The sequence below is a fragment of the Plasmodium vinckei genome (assembly GCF_900681995.1).
Source record: "Plasmodium vinckei vinckei genome assembly, chromosome: PVVCY_06".
NCBI lineage: Eukaryota > Apicomplexa > Aconoidasida > Haemosporida > Plasmodiidae > Plasmodium > Plasmodium vinckei.
Window position 1 is genome coordinate 751,409 of NC_051298.1, and position 20,053 is coordinate 771,461.

Here is a 20,053-nt window from a genome sequence, read left to right on the forward strand (position 1 = left end):
ACAATACTACCTATTTGTGCATGTTAAAGAGGTTCGACTCTTTGAATATTATCACATATATAATTCATATATATACAAAATTAACCAACTTAATTTTTGAGTTTTATAAGACTATGCTCATATATACATGCTACACATTTAAGAAAATTTTTATTATGGCTATTAAGAATTTATATTGAAAGGAAACAAAAAAATAAAACATTAGGAGTTAAAAAAATGATATTTCGTTGGTATTAATATTTATTTATATGAAAATAATTTAGTGCAAATTCAATAATATTTGTGAGTATTTCTTGTGAAAAAAAAACCGTTATTTATGGATATTGAATGTATAAGTAAAAAATGTACATATATATATGAGTGTATGCTTGGAAATATGAGCTATTTCATATATATTGGCTTGAACGTATTAAACATATTTTTACATAAAATTGGCAATACTTAAGAGCATGTAACCAATTTGCCTTTTATGTTCTCCTCCTTTTAAAGCCTATAATAATTACAAGCATGTCCACTATTTTTTATAAAAAAAATAAATGAGTAGTAAATATGTAAAATAACAACTTTTGATCTGTTATAATGTTTATATAAATATTACACAAACTTTTTATGGTGTGTCTATTTTTATGTAGAAAGCATTGAAGATTATTTATGTTTTATTGTTTGCGATTTCTCCATTTAAAAAATTTTATTATTTATTATTTTTAAACATTTTTTGTGTGCAAACATGCATAAGAATTTTTACAAAAAAAAAAGGCAACGTTGGTTTTGTTATGTAATATGAAAAGACAAAATAAATATTTACTTTAAGACAATGAGTTTTTTTATATTTTTTAAAATAATTAATATATAATTTGTTTTTTTATTTATTCTACATTTTTTAATTTTTCATTTTTTGATATATAAAAATAAAAAATTACGCTTTTAAGTGTTGCTTAAAATACAGGCATATGCACTTATATTTTTTTTAAAATTATTTTAGCTTATTCTTTACATTATTTTTTAACATTTTTATTTATACATTTTTTTTATTGAAACACAAAATTTGTTTTTGATTTTTTTCCTTTTATTTTTTATACAATTTAAATTTATAATTAAAAGGGAGAGGAGTATATATACCCTTCCATAAGTTCACGTCAATTTTCCGTTTGTTTTTATTTGTAAAGCAACTATTAAATAAGTACCCCCACAAAAAAAAAAAATTATAAAAATAATATACATATATAGGAGTGTTAGTATTGTCTTAATAATACAACAAACAATTTGGATTCCGTTTTTGGACATATAGACAAGTTTGAGCAGACTTAAGGACAACTCCTTTGACAAGTAAAGTTAAGATAATGGACTCACATGATGAAAATAATTTGAAGAGATCAATGGATGAAAATGATGGAGAATACAATGACAATGATATTAACGAAAGTAAATTGCCTGAACAGTCAGAAAAAAATGACAATATTGACAAAAAAAAAAAAAAAAAAGAAACATCAGATACACATTATGGTGATTCACCAGATAGTTCGTTTGATACTTCAAGACGAATTGGAGATTTAATTATGGGAAAACCTTTAGATAATCCTATACAATTACAATTGAAATCTACCAATAAAAATGCCAAGTCATCAACGGAAAAAGTTGAAATCCCCAAAACTGAAGACACAACAACTTGTGATGGAAAAGAATCTACAAAAAAAGAAATAAACAAAACACAAAGTAGTACCATTCATAATAATGTGAATGATAAAAATTCTTTAAAAAAAAATATAGTAAGTTTTGATGATGCAAATAAGAAAATATATAATGAAAAAAAGGATACAACAGAATTGAAGGGAGAGCAAAAAAGTATGTCTGATTCATTTAAGAAATTCGATAATCAGGGGGAAGGTAAAAATCGAGAAAATGGTAATTACAATCGTAATAATAGTGGTACACTTGATGAAGATGAAAAGGAAGTAGAACCTACCGAACCCAAACCTAATGGACCTAATAAAATAAAAAATGTAAATGATTTTTTAGCAGAAAAAAAAAACTCAAAAAAAATTACAGTTTTTGTAGGAGAGAAAGTTCAAAAAGTGAAAGCTGATTTTAAATATGGAGAAGATGCACCACGAAATTTAAATCAGAAGACAGTTTATGAGTCGGAGAATACTATCCAAAGCTGTATTGATGATTCACAAGGAAATGAAAACAGAGTTATTGAAAAGAAACAAACAAAAACGGTTTTTGTTGCTCAAAGATGTGAAAGAAGTAATGCAGATGCAAGAGCTGGTGAGAAGCTAGTAAAAAAATATCCTGAAAAAACAGTTTTCGAAGGACAGAGATGCGAAAAAAGTAATGCAGATGCAAGAGCTGGTGAGAAGCTAGTAAAAAAATATCCTGAAAAAACAGTTTTCGAAGCACAAAGGTGTGAGAAGAGTAATGCAGATGCAAGGGCTGGTGAAGCGGCAGTAAAAAGGGTTCCTGAAAAAACAATCTTTGAAGCACAAAGGTGTGAGAAGAGTAATGCAGATGCAAGAGCTGGTGAAGCGGCAGTAAAAAAATATCCTGAAAAAACAGTCTTTGAAGCACAAAGGTGTGAGAAGAGTAATGCAGATGCAAGGGCTGGAGAAGCGGTAGTAAAAAAATATCCTGAAAAAACAGTCTTTGAAGCACAAAGATGCGAAAAAAGTAATGCAGATGCAAGAGCTGGTGAGAAGCTAGTAAAAAAGGCTCCAGAAAAAACAGTCTTTGAAGCACAAAGGTGCCAAAAAAGTAATGCAGATGCAAGAGCTGGTGAGAAGCTAGTAAAAAAATATCCTGAAAAAACAGTTTTTGAAGCGCAAGTATGTGAAAGAAGTAATGCAGATGCAAGGGCTGGTGATAAGTTGAAAGAAGTAAGCACTGGAAAGGTCATATATGAATCTCAAAAGTGTAATAAAGTAATAACCGATTTTAGAGCTACAGACAAAATAAAAGAAGTTATGAAAAGGAATATGCTTGATGAATGTCACAATATTTGAAATAGACGAGAAAAAATAAAAATAAAAATTTAGCGTAATAGTTCGAAGCATTTTGCTGCTATTACTATGTGTGTATCTACATGTTTTCCTACGATTTTAGTTATACATTTTTTTTTAATATTTTTACTCTACTTATTGAATTTATTTACCTATATTTTTTTTTTTCGATAAACTATATATGTTTAATTTTAGTGTTAAAATAATTTGTCATTATTGGAACAACTCAAATAATTGTTGATATATAATTAAAAGTTTTCGTATATATATATATATAAACATAAAAAAAAACAAAGTAAGAGGGTTTTAAATATATGTTATTTTTCAAATAAATATAAAAAAAATATAATTATGGTGTTCTAATTTAAGAAACCCTCAAATATAAGAGTAGTTAAAAATTTGTAAAAACATTTTTTGTTTAGTATAAATTAACAAAATCATCTGAAGTAATATTATAATTATTTAAAAAAAATAAACTGTCTGATGATATATTAGAAAGTTCATCAAGTAAAATATTTTTATAATTAAAATTATTTTTTTTACATATTTTATTTATTAGTATTGATGCTAGATATTGTTTATAGTCAAATGTTTCATAATCATTTATTTTTATAAGATCGATAAGATTCTTGTTATTATTTTGAAGTGGCTCGTTTGAAGGGTCTTCTTCATTTTTTTCAATTATTGTTTTGTCTTCATCTTGTATATTTTCCTTATTGCTAAATTTGGAGAAAATTGAATAAGTACCTCCCAATTTGGATTTCATAATATTTAAGAAAAAGCTATTTTTATTTTCTTCATCATCTTGATTATGTTCGTCATTTTTGTTAGCACTAGCTTCTTTAGATTCTGTCTCTTTACTTTGTACAGGTTCAAATAAATTCTCTTGAGTATCTTCATCAAGCTCATCAAATGGATCATCTAAATTGGTTGGCAAGTTAAGCTTGTTTGTTGTGTCATCTATATCATTTTCATTGTTATTTATGTCATTATTTTTTCTATGATTTGACAAAATATATTCTCTAAGTTTTTCTAACATGTTATCATCCTCCTGTGCATCAAAATCTAAATTTTGATTAACCTCAGCATTATCAGCATTTTTCCTTTCTTTATTTATATTTTTCATTTGCAACAATTTATATGATAACTTTTCTTTAAATAAAAAATTGTCACTTTTTTCTGAACAATTCAGATTTTCTATCAAATGATTCAAAACTGTGTTATCACAAAATTTTGTTAGATGTGACATTAAATTGGTATGAGTTTTTTTTTGTCGATTTATTTTCGTAGAATTTTTTTTTGATATAGAGGATATTAACAAAATTAGATGTATTGCATCGTGTACAATATTTGTTTGCTTATTTAATTGTGTCTCTAACCATTCATTTAATTTTTCTTCTCTTGTAAGTTGAGGTTTATTTTGATAACTTAAATTATTTTGATAGTTTTGTTCACTATCCTCTTCATCATATTCATCTCTTTCACCTTCTTCATAATTTGCTGAGTTGTTCATTAACATACCATTTGATGGATTCATATTATTTATCATTCTCATTCCATCTACTTCTCCATGTTGCATCATAATAAAATTTGGGTTATCATATTTTTTATCATCGTACATATTTAATCCAGAATTTGGGTTCATCTCATTAGGATTTATATTAGATGTAGGATTACCCATAGAATCAGTATTATTTAAATAATTATTTTGCATATTCATACTATTTGGTGGCATATTAGGTTGCATATTTAATGGTATATAGTTAGGGTTTGATATATTCTTATTATTTTGATTCATCATATTATTATCTACAATATTACCATAAGGTGGTGGAACTATATTTCTAATATTGTTATTGGCAAATCTATTTATATTTCCTGGACCTGCTAAATTATTTTCATTATATGGTGGGGCACTTGGTGGCATGATAATATTTTTCTTTACATCTGAATCTGGAGGTGGTGGTATATTATTCATTAAATTTTTATTATTCATGTTTAATCCTTGATTTTCAAATTTTAGATCCTTCATATCTATATCTCCTCCCATTGGATTGAACCCATTGGGCATGTTCATTCCACCTGACATGTTCATGTTGTTTAACATGTTTGGATGATTTGGTATAGAATCAGGAGGACCCACAAAACCTGGAGGATTACTACCCATCTTCATTTGATTATCATTTGGTATTAAAACTAAAGGCTTTCTAGAATTAGGATGAGGCATGTTCATGTTATTATAAAATGTTCCATCTGAGGATGGTGGGGGAGGGACCATCATATTTGGTTGATGTTGATTTATTAAATTTGGATTATTCATAGGTGGAATTATTTTATTGGCATTTGACATTGGATTGGTCATATGGTCATTATATATATTCCCATCGACACTCATGTTGGATTCAAAATTTGCATCGTTAGGAACTGTGTTATTCATATACATAGGATGAGACATATTATTATAATGCATATAGCTAGTTGCATTGTTGTTAATATTATTATTTGCTGATCCAATTTTATCATAACCAGTTCCATCTATTGAATTTCCATTATTATAAATTGGTATATGATTTGGATTTGCTATATTCATATTGTTATTATTTTTTCCATGTTTATTTTTTTTTTTTTTATTATTATTTCCTTCGTTATATTTATCATCTTCAATAGTATCATCATGTGGACTTAATCTATTGGGATCATTTCCATTTTTATTATAATATGAGTCTTGTCTAAAATTATTTGAATATTCATAATAATTTTGATCACCTTCCATTTGATATTCATTATGAGAATAATTTGCTGTACCTTTTCTACTAACACTATTACTTACACTTTGATTATAATTTCGATTTCTACTATAATTTTTGTTATCATGTTTTGAAGGATTTATTAATTTTTTATCATCGTCATATTTATTGCTATATTTGCTGTGTCGCCTACTATGGCTATCACTTTGGCTACTTGCTCTACTTCGGCTTCTTTTTTTTGTATTACGTTTGGAATAGTTTCCACTATGTGATTGATTAAAATTATCATTATGTTCATTATATCTACCTGAACGTTTACCATTAAGAGATATATCTCTGCTTCTACCTCTACTTCTATTTCTGCCTCTTTCTCGGCTTCGATTTCGAGGTCTTTCTCTGCTCCTGCTTTTGTTTGTATAACTTGGGGACCTTCTACTGTCATCCCTTCGATCATTACTTCTTCGTCCATGTCTCCTTTCATTATTCTTTTCATCCCCTTTTAGTCTTTTTCGCCTATCTTGTTCATATTTTTTTGTATCACTTTTTTTTTTATCTTCATCATCGTCGTATTTACTATGCGTTTTCCTCTTCATTTGTTTGGTATATTTGTATATCAATATATTATTTTATATTTGATATATGCGTATTTGCCTTTAACTATTTAAATTTTATACATTTCCCCTATACGTGTATGCATAATTATGGCTGAATTTGTGTTTGCTATTTTGCTATATAGTAGTACTAAGTATGTTTACATGAATAACATACATAACTATAACTCAAAAGAAATATGAGTATTTTACATATGGATGTATATCTTGTTTATTTTTCGAAAAACATAGCTAGCTAATATTTTATGGCATTTTTATCACCAATAAATATTTGTTTTATAAAAAATACAATGCTCACGGATTGTGTGATATTGTTATATACTATGCATATATAAGTTAGCAAAATTGAATATATGATTAGCCAAACACAATATATAGTAGTTTGCCATGAACAAAATCCTTTGCAGCGACAACATTCATGGAAATGTTAAAACTTTTTATTGTGTTTTTTCAGTTTAATAATCATCTTACAAAAAAAACATCATAAAAAAATATATATATTATTTATAGTAAAAATATATAAATAATATGTATGTATATATTATAATAAAAAATGGCTAGCGTTAATATTATTATTTATTAACAAGGTATAGAAATATTATTAACAATGCATAAAAAAAAGAGAAAAAAAAAAATAATATAAGAATAATTATATAATACAATGTATTAAAAAAAAAAGGTGATAAATAAAATTTTTTTTTTATATTTCATATGACCAAAACGGTTAAAAAAAATTCCACGTATTGCAAGAAAATATTGTATTGTTCAGAAAAAAAAATGAGAGAAATAAAAGTTAATATATGGGTGATTATATAATATAGTGAAAAAATATGTGAAAATAAGATGAAAAAATATGTGAAAATGAGATGAAAAAATATATAAATATATATTTATAATTCATCAAATGAGTAAATTATGATTATGAGATAAATATTTCTTTTTTATTATATTTAAAATGGAGGAAAAATATCATGAGGTAACATTGGGGGTAAAATTTTGGTAGTGAAAATATGAAACGTCTTTTAAAATACGTTCAACAGATTCGGGCAATTCCTTAACAAATTTACCAGGATACCCTGAATATTTTGAGAACGAAGAAATAGTAGTGTCATTAGGAATAAAAGTATTATCCTTAATTATTACATTGTCTTTAATAATAACTCGTTCACCTATTACACAGTTATTACCTATTATGACATTATTTCCTATAAAGGCAGCTTTAATTATACATTCATTTCCGATAAAAACATTATCACCAATTGTTACAGTAACATATGAACTTTGATTTATTTTGCTATCATCATAAGTATTTACAATATTTTCATTATTATGCATGAAACATGGACATATGAGTGTTTTCGATCCAATGATTACATATTTGCCAAAATACAAGCTACTTAAATCTCCTCTTAATATAGCTTCATTCTTTATAATTGATTTCCCTAGCATATGTATATTCTTCATTCCGCATAATATTGAATCTTTGCATACTTTATTTCCTGACGCTGTTAAAATATAATTTGATCGATTAAAATTTTCATATTTTTGAAAAGTTACTGTATTATAGGACTCCAAATAATTATCACTAATTAAATTTCCCAAATCAATTGCATTAGTTTTTTTTTCACTCATTTTTTATTGCTTAAGATGTTGTCTTATTTTTTCACGTATTTTCTTTACTATATTTTCTCTTATTTTTTTATTTGTATTTTTACATATTTTACCTTGCTGTTAATATTTTTTTGATTTTTCGAGCTAAAATACTGATTTAAAAAAAAAAAAATTAATAAAAAAAATGTATATCATAAAAATTGCTAACTATTCGGATATAATACTCAAAAAAGGAAAAAATCAAAAAAAAACAAAGATAAAAATAGGGAAATAAAGATTCATAATGAGTTTAGTAAATCAAGACAATTAATATGATAAAGAAATAATTTCAATAAATTCCCAAAAATAAAAAAATTTTAAATAAAAAAAGATTAGATCAGTCATAGAACATTTATTTAAATACGTGTGTATGATTACCCACATGTGCTTCATACACTTTTTGTTTTTGTTAATTATTATTTTGCTACATATTTCGAAATTATTTTGTTGTTTTTCCATGAACTAAAATATTAAATAATTTAATAAGGGGATATTATCACAAATAGTTGTAGTTATTTATTTAGTTTTTTTTTTTCATTAAGTCTGGATATGGTATATCCAATTTTATCGCTCAAAGTGCGATAGCAACTTATATGGTAAAGCCACATTTTCATATATAGATATAAATATAATTTTTTTTAAATAAGTAGAAAATTTGAATTGAAAGGTATTTTGTTACGGTTTTGTTCTAATTTTGGTAGAAAATGGATTTATATAAAATTTTGAAAAAAAAAATAAAAAAGGGAAAGTTGTGGGTACCTCAAATTAGTCATACACAAAATTTGTTCTTATATATTTGAAAAAAAAATTAAAGACTTTTAAATAAAAAAAGGAAAAAAAAAATTCGATATGTTTGATTGGTTTCAGTTTATTTACCTATTTAATAAATATGACTACATATGTATTAAAAAAATTGAAAAATATCGCGGAAAATAGGAGGGGTATATCAACAAATATATGCCCATATATACAATGCATATAAAGAGAAAAAATAATTTTATTTAGTTATTTATCAAGTCATTCATTTATATGATATATGTTATGATTAAACTTTGTGGAAATAAAAAAAAAAATAAAATAATAAATTTATTACTGAAAATATAGAATAGCGTTGGGACGATTATAATTTTTTCCTTTTTTAAATTTGTTTGTTTTGAGAGAAAAAAAAAAATTTCTACAATGAATACAGAGTGTTGCCAGTGTTCAGAAAAAAAAAATTCAAGTGTGGGTTCTTTTCAAGAAACAGGAATTAAAGAAAATGATATAAATGTTTATAGATCTCATAAAATTTACATGAGCTATTTGGATTTGTATTTTCTTGTCATTGATTTTAAAGAGACAATATTTATTTCAGTAAATGACAACAACAATGAGTTAAACGATTTGCAAGCTTCATACCCGATTAAATATGTATAAGAAAATGAGCATATATATATCTCTCTCTCTCTCTATATATATATATATATATCTGTATATGAGCATGCACATAGCTAGTTTTAGAAATAAACAGCTATGTGTACATATCGATATATTATGATTGTTCATTTGTATGGTAATAAATTTTCTATTTTTAATTTATTATATTTGAACGATTTATTTATATTTACAGGCCGATGCAGACAATATAATTTGCTTAGTCGGAGAACCACATTCTTATGGAAATGATGTGGCTAACCTTTTGAGTTTGAAAAAAATATTTACAATAAATTGTGAAGAATGCATAACCATAATAATTTGTTTATAATTTTTGTTTTTATTTTATTTTATTTTATTTTATTTTTTTGTCTGTTTTTGCACAGGTATGAAATTCAAAATTCCTTTTTATGTAAGTGTCAATGTAGACGAAAGTGATGAGAGCTTAACGAATTTCATTTTTTCAAATTGCTTGGAAATAATAAAACCTTTATTTGAAAACAGAGAGAAGAATTGACATAAGAAAAGTTTTTTTTTTTTTTAAATTTGTTAGTGTTTCTTATTTTTTAACCATTGTATATGCAAATTTTTATGTTGTATAAACATTATATATGCCAAACTTTATATAGTGACCATGTTGATAAAATATTTTTAATTTTTTTTTTTATAAATAAAAGGACATTGCTAAAGATAAAAAATGATATATTTTTTTTGAAACAATCATATATATAAATATTGAGATTGTTTAAACATTTTTAAGAAAAAAAAAAATATGCATTTGTATGGCATGATATGGAAAATAACTATTGTGTGAAAAATATGGGGGAGCGAAATTGTCGTTATAGGTTTTAAATATTGCAATTAAATTGATGAACTAAAAAATGAGGTTAACATGTTTTTTTTTTTTGTAATTTTTCTTTGTATTTTTTTCATTTTTTAATAATGTGATTGAGTAGGTTTATTTGTGTTTTGTTTAAGTTTTATTTTCGAGGATAAATTATAATGCCTTTACAGTAAGAGGCATTTTCTCCGTTTTTCACTTCTTTCTTTTTTATTTCTTCCTTTTTAAGTGTAAAAAATGAAAATAATAAAATAAAGAGAAGCCTAAAAAGAATAAGCAAACACGAGTTTACCAGTACAAGAGAAAGGAAAGGAAAATATGTTTTATTTTTTTTATAATTGTTTTTTTAAATACTTGGTTATAGCATATTGTTTATATAATATTTCCGTGGTCATTTGTTTAAGAAATAAAAATTCGTATTCCTATTTGGCATTCAATAATAGAGATAGTAGTAAATATCTGGGTAATATTTATAAAAAAAAAAAAAATATTATAGATAAAAAAGTAAGTAGGAATTTGTTTGTAGAGGGGAGTAGGCATTACTTAAAACAGAATGGAATAGTAGAATGTTGTAAAGATAGTTATTATGAAAATTCTAAAAAAAAAAAAATTATTACAATTTTGAAAGATGGAATTGATAAGTTATTTTTTGCAAATAGATATTTATTTGGAAATATAGGGATTGAAGAAAATGTAGACCCCAATAATAAAGATAGTTATGATGAAGAGGTTCCGAAAAAAAAGAAGAATATACCTCATTATGATATTAAGAAATTAGAAAATAATTTGAATATTGAACCAGATAAAACATTATTACAAGAGTATACAAGATATATACACCAAATTATTGAAAAAAATTCAATTTCATTAGATAATGATTCATTTTGTAAAGATCCTATTCATACTTTGATACTGAGATGGATTAAATCGATGCTCATAAATGGGGAAGAGAATCATAATTCTGATGAGGAGGAGGTCGTAGAAAATTGTAGTAGTGATGACACAAATATTGACACAGAAACGATAGCACGACAATTAACTTTATTTAAAACAGTTTTGACCAATTCAGTAAGGGCATACGGATTTAATGAGGAATTGATATATATAGATAACAAAACACATGATGTAAAAATAAAACGAAGTATTTTTAATGATATGGGTGAAAAGAAAAGTGATTGGAAAATAATATTTTTAGGTACGGGTTCTATGTACCCATCTGTAAGTAGAGGTACTTCATCATTTATTTTTCAAACAACAAAAAAAAAATATAATGAAGCTTATTTATTTGATTGTGGTGAAAGTACATTTATATCATTACAAGAAGCAAATATTAAGGTTAGTAAGATAAAAAATATATTTATAACGCATTTACATGGAGATCATTGCTTAGGGCTTATCTCTGTATTGACAATGCTTAAGGGTTTAAACACTATTAATATATATGGTCCTGAAGGTTTGTATCGATTTTTAAAACATAATTTTAATTCTACATATTCAAAACGTATGGCTAAATATTTTGTATATGAATTAAAAATAAAAGGAAATGAAAACAATTCAAATTATGATTCAAGTATGGGAGGTAATAAAAAATTTCCAGCTGATTTAAAATATATTTATAAAGATGCAAATAATATGTATCCGATATTACAAACAGATTCTATAGAAATAAATGGATTTCAAATAAAACATACAGTACCAACAATAGGTTATATAATTAAAGAAAAGAAGTCTGAAAATAAATTTAATGCTGAACATATTAATGAAATAATTAAAAATAATTATGATGAATTAAAAAAATGTAAAAATTTAGATTATGTACCATATAAAATATATGAAAATGTTATAAGAAAAATGAAAACTGATGATGTACTTATATTTCCTGATAATACAAAATTAACATATACAGATGCATATAAAGAAATACGTAAAGAAAGGAAAATTGTTGTATGTCAAGATACATGTGATGCATCTAGCTTAGTAAAAGAAGCACAAGATGCAGACATATTAATACATGAAGCAACAAACAGTTTGATAGATTTATCTGATGAGAATATGTTATATAATACAGATATATATGATGACGATAATTATATAAATCCACTATCACTCAAAAGTATGTCTACAAATAATAGTGATAATAATTTAGAAGAATCTGAAAAAAAACAAAATGATGTAAATAATAAGGTTGGGAAGAAAAATGGAAAAATAGATAATATGGATACTATAAATTATTACAATAAATTAATTTCAGAACGTGGACATTCTACTTCTCATATGGCAGGAAATTTTGCAAAAAAAATTCGAGCAAAGAAATTAATATTAACACATTTTTCACAAAGATATACAGGAGATAATAAATTGAAAAATATGATAATTATGAAAAAGATTGAAGATGAAGCTTTAGAAGCTTTTTATTCGGATCGAAATAAATCAGATACTAGTTCAGAAAAAAAAAATATAATTCCATCTGATAATGTCAAAAAAGTAAATTTAATACACGTCTCTAACTTTAACAATGAACAGGAAGAGAACAACACTGAAGAAGTGAATAAACAAAATAATAATTCACACAATTTTAGTAAAGCAAAAAATGATATTCAAGAAAACGAGGTAGTTGCAGCCTTCGATGGCCTTGTTGTGTATGTTCCCCCGCAGACGACGTAGATTTCCCGATTTATTTTGACTAGCATTTTTAATAATTTATGTAGTGATTGTCTAAGTAGGTAATAGGTGGGAATTACAAAAGTGAAAGTGACAGTTAGGAAAGTCGACGTGAGAATTGGTGGGTGCGTGTGCACTTGTAGAGGCAATTTCATTTGCAAACGCATTATATAGCACAGTAATTCTTTTGTTTTTTTTTTCCAAATTTGATTAAACATAATTAAATTTTTTGCATATATATATTTTTCATTCTTTTTTTGAATGTGTAAAAAATAAAAAAAAATAAAGTGGTGATATATTTATATGCCTTTTCCTATTTTTTATTTTTTGACTTTTTTAATTTTTTGACTGGCATTTTTTTGTATTTCACGCATGTTGCGAATTTTATGAACTTCTTATTTGCCAACTTTAAAGAAAGTACATTTAAAAATATAAAAGTGAAAAATATAAACAAGGGGGAAAGCATAATTTATCTTTTTCACCTATATTATTTTAATTACACACAGTTATTATTCTTAGTATTAAGGAAATAAAAAAAAAAAAAAAAAATAAATAAGCGTATGCGCACTTAATGGTATGTGGATGGGAAAAAATTAATATAAAAAAATACACAATAATATATATTTTTTTTTACATATTTTTTCATACATTTTTTCATACATTTTTTCATACATTTTTTTATACATTTTTTGATACATTTTTTTGGATATTTTTTTTCATATTTAATGATATACACTATTTAAATATAGCAGTATTCAAAGGAATACAGTAAAATACAATTATATATTTTTTTAATTTTTTAAAAATTTGTAAAGACAAAAATTTGTAAAATGAATGGCATCGAGATATGTATAAAAGTGTGAATATATAGCGTTAGGACATAAAAAAAATATAATAATTTATATATATATTAATTTTTATAATATTTTTCAAAATATTTTTCTGGTGTTTTGTATCAAATTTATTCCAATTTTTTAATCAAAAAAATACGATAAAATTTGTTGGAAAAAAGTTACATAAGGGATAGTAAACGTATGGTAAGGTGGAAAAAAAGCTGAAAAAAAAAGCTGGAAGAAAATATATTTGTATTCACATTTATACAAAACAAATTGTGAAAATATGTTTGATACATGAACATGGGATTTACAAACAATCTTAGCATATGCAAGAAGAAGTGCACACACATTATGCATTATTTTTAAAACTTTTTTAAAATCCTTTTTTATTTTTTATACAAATAATTTGAATGTTCTTATCTCTTAGCAATTTTCACAAGACAAAAAAGAAAAACATTCAATTTGCAATACTCAGCATTTTCCGTCGAGCTATTGCATTGTTTGGGATATTTTGCTGGTGCTAAGTCACGCTAGGAAGGTGTGAGATTATACTTACATAAAAATAGTAGGTAATCACACAGTACGTAATTACAAAATTACAAAATACGTAGGTACATAGTACAGAACTGTGTGCACGCTGGCGCCACTCAGAAAGAGTTGTTAGACAGTTTCGGTTTTGTTTGGGAAAGGGGGAAGTATAATAAATAGAGTCTTGATTAAACATGAGATTTATAAAATATTTCAAAAAATAAACTTAAAAATATATAAAATAAAATAATTTATTTTTTCTTTTAAATAAGATATCGTTTGCAAATATAGTTGATAAAAATGGAGGAACATAATCAGATGTTTGGGAAGGCAGATGTGAATCAAAATATAAAAATATCTGTTAGGGAAGATAAAATAATAAATAATAAATTAGATGCAAGCTATAATAATATGGATAAGTTAAAAGGAATGTCTAGTCAGGAATTTGAGCAATTATTAAATAGTGATGATTATTGTAAAAATTTAATTTATAGAGAAGGACAAAGAAAAAGTGGAATTGAAAAAGGAGATAGATTATCTGTATATTCAAAAGTTAGTTTACTTAATGATGATTATTTTTTAAGAGATGGTTTAAATTTAAATAAAAAAAAAAATAGTGTAATGGGCAATAATAATAATAATGGTAGACATTCATCTGTTTTTAATTTAAGTGTTACTGAAGATAATACAAAAATGATGTCAAATAATTTTGATTGTAAATCTAATGAACATTTTAATGGATCTTTATCTCAAAGTGAATTTCCATATGATAGTGATTTGATTACTCCTTCTCCTTCGAAAGATAAAATAGGAGAAGATGAAAATTATAATATAAAAAATGTAAATTTTTCTGAACGTTCAGAAAAAAGAAATCAATCTATAGACATTTTAGATGCACAATTTAATAATTTGAAAAATAATTTCTTTTTAAGTGATAGTCAAGGAAATGGAATGGAATATGAAAATGATGGAGATGAAAAAGGTAGAGATGAAATTGAAAATGATTATTATTTGGGAGAATATGCAAGTGATTCTGAATATTTAAGACGAACATCTAAAAGTAAAAAAAATAATATGGAAGTTATGATGAATTATGGCAATGATGATTCATTAAATAATAGTAGAACATCTAATAATAGTTTTAGTTTATGGGAGAATAAAATAAATTCAACAAGACAAATTAAAATAAATAATGAAACACCTAAAAAAGGAATATTAAAACAAAGTAATTCTGCAAGTCCAATAAAAGAATTAAAAGATAATCTCCAAAATAATAATAATAATAATAGCACATTTAGTGCTCGAAAGAAATCAGTTCAATTTTCCCATAGATCTATAGCTGTATTTGATGATAAAGAAAAAATATCTCCTTTACATCTAACCCATTTTACAAGAATATCTAGTGATTCTAATGTATCAGATGTAAAAAGAAAAAGTATGTCAAATTCTTCATTAGAAGTTAAAGATAATTTAAATCAAAATGATAATGAACAATCTCCAATCGATAAACTTTTATATAAATATGATTTAAATAATAGTATAACTATATCTAATATTAATAATAAAAAAAAAAGAAGTAATATTGATTTTTTAAATAATAATGATGTAAATTCTATTAGATCTATGTCTCCTGAATCTGCTCGATTTAAAACAAAAACATCAGAAGACTTTGTAGAATCGGTTCGATTATCACCTTTAAAAAAAAAAGTGAAAGAAAATTATTTAAGTGAAAGTTTTCAAAATGACGATGAAGAGTTTTTAAGGAAGCTATTAAACAATACTAATGAAAGTAGACAAAATAATGGAAGCTATACAAATGAGGGAGAGAGACATGAAAAGGGAATTGCTATTACTTGTACTGACTCAGATGGTAATAAAGTTGAAAACATTCATCAGAGCTTAAATCGAAATTTTGAAAATAATTATGAAAAACGGGAAGTTAGTGGAGGAATTCAAATGGATAGAAGTGAAAAAGATCAAAGTAGAGAGATTGGTGAAGCGGATGAAGACAATAGTTCCTTTAAGGATGCCCTTGAACCAGGTGATGAAAACGAGTTTGATATTAGACAGTCATATAAAAATGAAGAATGTAAACAGAAAGATAATTTAGATGCAGAAAATAAGAATGAACAGGATGGAAAATTTGAAATAGTGAATAGAAATAATATGAATTTACATGTAGATTGGAAAGTAAGACCTGATAGAAAAACTATAAATATTATTGAAAGAGGTAAAAGATATAATAATGATATGGATGAAGAATCTGAAAGTAATGCAGGAAATAAAAGATACAGAGCTAGCTATAATATTAATATTCGAAATAATAATTATGGATATGGTAGCAATAATAATGAAAGCTTTAAAAAACAGATTCCTTTTCAAGTTTCTACTAATAGTCAAAATTACAATTATGGCACATATGATGATGGGGAAAAAGGAAATAACAATGAGTCTGCAAACTTTGACTTTGCACCGAATGAGGTAGACAATGTTGTCAATGAAAATGAACAGAATGAAGGTGAACAAAATGAGGAGAATAATAATATGGAAAATAATAATATGGAAAATAATGAGATGGAAAATGATGAGATGGAAAATGGATTGGGAGAGGAAGAGGAAAACGAAAAAATGTTTTACTCTCTAAACAGGGATCCAAATGAATATGAAGAGAATTGCGAAGCCAAGCAAATGGAAGAGAATGAGGAAAATGTTGAAAATAATGATGATGGCACAAATGAAGTTTATGAGAAAGAGGATAAAGTTGAAGAAGAGGTGAATGTAAATTATGAGGAAATGGAAAAAAGAAGGAATGAAGAAAATATGGTTTTAAAAAAAAAGTTAGGAGAAAATTTAAAAAAAAAACAAGAAATGATTAAAGAGACAACATTAAATATTATTCGTCGTTGTAGAATATATTCATTAAAACAAGTAAGTAATGAAAAAAAGAATCTTCCAAAATTAATTAAATTATATGAGCATATAAGGAATATAATATTTCAATTTATAAATAAAATAAATAATTTAAATAATATAAGTATACATTTAGATGATGCAATATTAAAATATGAAATTATTCAATTAAATTATGGTAAAACTCAAAAAGCTATAGATGCATTAAAAAAATATAATTCAAAACTTATGAAAAAAATTGAAGAAAAGAAAAATATTTTAGACAAACAAAGTAGTGTATTAGATAATAAAAATAAAAAAATGGATGAACTAAATCAAAAATTAAATAATTTAAAAATATTATATGATAATGGATCAACTAGAAAACATGAAATAGAATTAATAAAGATGTATAAATCAAAGTTAGAAGAATTAAAAAAAGTAGAAATAGTTAAAGGGGTTATGATTAAAAGTTTTAATAAATATGGCATCATTTTTGAATTACTAAATTTTAATTATTACAATTTTTCATCTTTATATGAATATAATGAAAAAGCAATGAATTCTTTTTTTACAAAAGAAAGTTTAGATTTATCAGTAGGAAATAGTAATGCAATAAATTCAAATAATGTAGGTATAAATTTTTCAAACAACATAAATACGATAAAAATGACCGAATTTGGAAATAGTATTATACCTACTCAAGATGCAGAACAAAAGAAAGACACAATTTTAAAAAATAAAAATGTTGATTATGCAGGTGCTGGCATTAATAGAGATACAAAAGAGGGTACAAATATTATCGAGACAAAAATGAAAAACTTACAAAATGGTGAGCATGATGAATTTCCATCTAATGAACGATATATACAAAAGACAAAGTTTGGTGAAAACTTTTTAAATATTAGAAAAGAAGATTTTTCATTTGAAAGAAATGGTTTTGATATTTATGAGCTCTATCAAAAGGAGTATAAATTACGATATTTACTTAAAAAGGGAAATAATAAAAAAGCAATATTTATGAACAAGATAGAAGAACAAGATCTAACTAATAAATGGCCATATAATATTACTATTGATATAATTTTTGCAAATATTCCAAAACCTAATGAAGAAATAGATAATCTTAATAGTTTTTCACCTTTAAAATTAAAAAGTTTTAAACATTTAATATCAAATAAAATGCATTTACATGATTCTTATGGTGAAAAAAATAATATAATTGTTGATAGTGCAAATGCAGATAGTAGTAAATATTTAGGTTTATTTAGACCTTATAAAATATTGATTGATTCTTTTAAATCATTTAAAGAAGTAAAAATAACAACATATTATAAGTACATAAATAATGAAAATATTTATAATCATATATGGAATAGAACACATAATAAAGAAGGATATACAATTAATATCAATACAATAAATAAGGATGTCTATAAAGATTTAAGTGATAGCATAAATAATAATAATATGAGTAATGAAAAAAATAATTCTTATTCTAATTTAAAGAATACCATTTATAATTATTCCCATAGTTATGATAATAAATTTGTTGGAACTGAATGGAAAGCACAATTAGAAATTTTGAAATATAAATTATTAGAAGTAATAAATAAAAAATTACAAAAATATACAAACAATGGTAGAGGATTAAATACTATTACTACATCTAACAATATGAATAATCAAAATGTTTTAGGAAATAATTTAAATGATTCTAACACTGTTAAACCTAATAAAGAAGCTTTGAAATATCTTGTAGAAGAGTCTGAATATTGTTTTATTATTATAAATCATTTGTTGTATCAATACAAACAACTTCTTCAATGTTTTACTTATTTGTCTAATACATATTTTGACTACTATCAAAATATTGTCGTTTTCAAGACAATTATTTTGTCCCACCATGCGGCCACTCCATCCCTTTGGCTCTATCTATACGTAAGTTCTTTCTCTTAAAATTTTCATTATATTTTACTACTCACTAGTTTGGTACTTGATTAGTTTATTACTTCACTAGTTTGTTTTACATTACTTTGCATTGTATTCGTTTTACCCTTTCCAGATAAACGTTGAGGAATCCTTTTCATTTGCTTCTTTGCTACACGGGATTGTCGAAGTAAAGGTCGAGAGTGTCCATGATGAAGATGAATATAATGAAGTTTGCAAAATTATTAATAATAATATTATGAAAAAGTTGGAGCAATGCATTTTTGCTCTCAAATCAAAGTAAGTTGCTTAATGTGTCAGGAAATTATCATTTTGTCCATACATAATTTTTCATTTTTCTTTTTTCATTTTTCATTTTTCATTTTTCTTTTTTCATTTTTCATTTTTCATTTTTCTTTTTTCATTTTTCTTTCTTCTTTTTCTTAGGCCAATTGATATATCGGAGCGAGTCAATTCTTATAACTTGGTTGACATCATATACACGATCCTACTAAATGGTGAGTTGCTACAATAACGATAATAATGTTGTCCTACAATACACATTCTCGCTTGTTTACATGCTAATTTGGATGCTAATTTGGATGCTAATTTGGATAATAATTTGGATAATAATTTGGATAATAATTTACATACTAATTTACATACTGTTTTTGCTTTCTTTTTTAGAGAACTACAATTTCCATACCTACCAAAACAACTTAGAAGGGAACATAAGAAATATCGGATCTTGTGATCACATAATAAATGAATTGATAAACAAAAGTATAATAGTTCCTATAGATTTTAAAAGAGTAGAAGGAAAATTTGTAGAATAAATTTGTTGAGTATAAACATGCTTAGTGACTACCTCATAATATATTAGACAAAAATAAAATAGAAATATTTAAAGAAAGATGAAGAATATATATAATGTGTTTGTTTTTTTTTATTT

The 20,053-nt window shown here is 24.8% G+C and overlaps 6 protein-coding genes across 6 annotated transcripts; 4 read left to right on the top strand and 2 right to left on the bottom strand.

Annotated features, from left to right (window-relative positions):
* Positions 1 to 1,340: 1,340 nt before the first annotated feature.
* PVVCY_0602110 (conserved Plasmodium protein, unknown function) lies at positions 1,341 to 2,999 on the top strand (the record flags this gene model as incomplete). The annotated part of the gene is made up of 1 exon (XM_037634140.1): positions 1,341 to 2,999. One exon carries the CDS (start codon positions 1,341 to 1,343, stop codon positions 2,997 to 2,999), a length of 1,659 nt encoding a protein of 552 aa, XP_037490285.1.
* Positions 3,000 to 3,414: 415 nt separating this feature from the next.
* Positions 3,415 to 6,336, bottom strand: PVVCY_0602120 (conserved Plasmodium protein, unknown function; the record flags this gene model as incomplete). The annotated part of the gene is made up of 1 exon (XM_008627350.1): positions 3,415 to 6,336. The coding sequence occupies one exon, from the start codon at positions 6,334 to 6,336 to the stop codon at positions 3,415 to 3,417; it is 2,922 nt and encodes a 973-aa protein (XP_008625572.1).
* A 987-nt stretch (positions 6,337 to 7,323) lies between these two features.
* PVVCY_0602130 (dynactin subunit 5, putative) lies at positions 7,324 to 7,986 on the bottom strand (the record flags this gene model as incomplete). Its single annotated transcript, XM_008627351.2, has 1 exon — positions 7,324 to 7,986. One exon carries the CDS (start codon positions 7,984 to 7,986, stop codon positions 7,324 to 7,326), a length of 663 nt encoding a protein of 220 aa, XP_008625573.1.
* Positions 7,987 to 9,183: 1,197 nt separating this feature from the next.
* On the top strand, positions 9,184 to 9,934 carry PVVCY_0602140 (proteasome assembly chaperone 4, putative; the record flags this gene model as incomplete). The annotated part of the gene is made up of 3 exons (XM_008627352.1): positions 9,184 to 9,414; positions 9,614 to 9,686; positions 9,804 to 9,934. 3 exons carry the CDS (start codon positions 9,184 to 9,186, stop codon positions 9,932 to 9,934), a joined length of 435 nt encoding a protein of 144 aa, XP_008625574.1.
* A 642-nt stretch (positions 9,935 to 10,576) lies between these two features.
* On the top strand, positions 10,577 to 12,922 carry PVVCY_0602150 (metallo-hydrolase/oxidoreductase, putative; the record flags this gene model as incomplete). Its single annotated transcript, XM_008627353.1, has 1 exon — positions 10,577 to 12,922. The coding sequence occupies one exon, from the start codon at positions 10,577 to 10,579 to the stop codon at positions 12,920 to 12,922; it is 2,346 nt and encodes a 781-aa protein (XP_008625575.1).
* A 1,661-nt stretch (positions 12,923 to 14,583) lies between these two features.
* On the top strand, positions 14,584 to 19,937 carry PVVCY_0602160 (conserved Plasmodium protein, unknown function; the record flags this gene model as incomplete). Its single annotated transcript, XM_008627354.1, has 4 exons — positions 14,584 to 19,113; positions 19,238 to 19,401; positions 19,549 to 19,619; positions 19,789 to 19,937. The coding sequence occupies 4 exons, from the start codon at positions 14,584 to 14,586 to the stop codon at positions 19,935 to 19,937; spliced, it is 4,914 nt and encodes a 1,637-aa protein (XP_008625576.1).
* Positions 19,938 to 20,053: the final 116 nt, after the last annotated feature.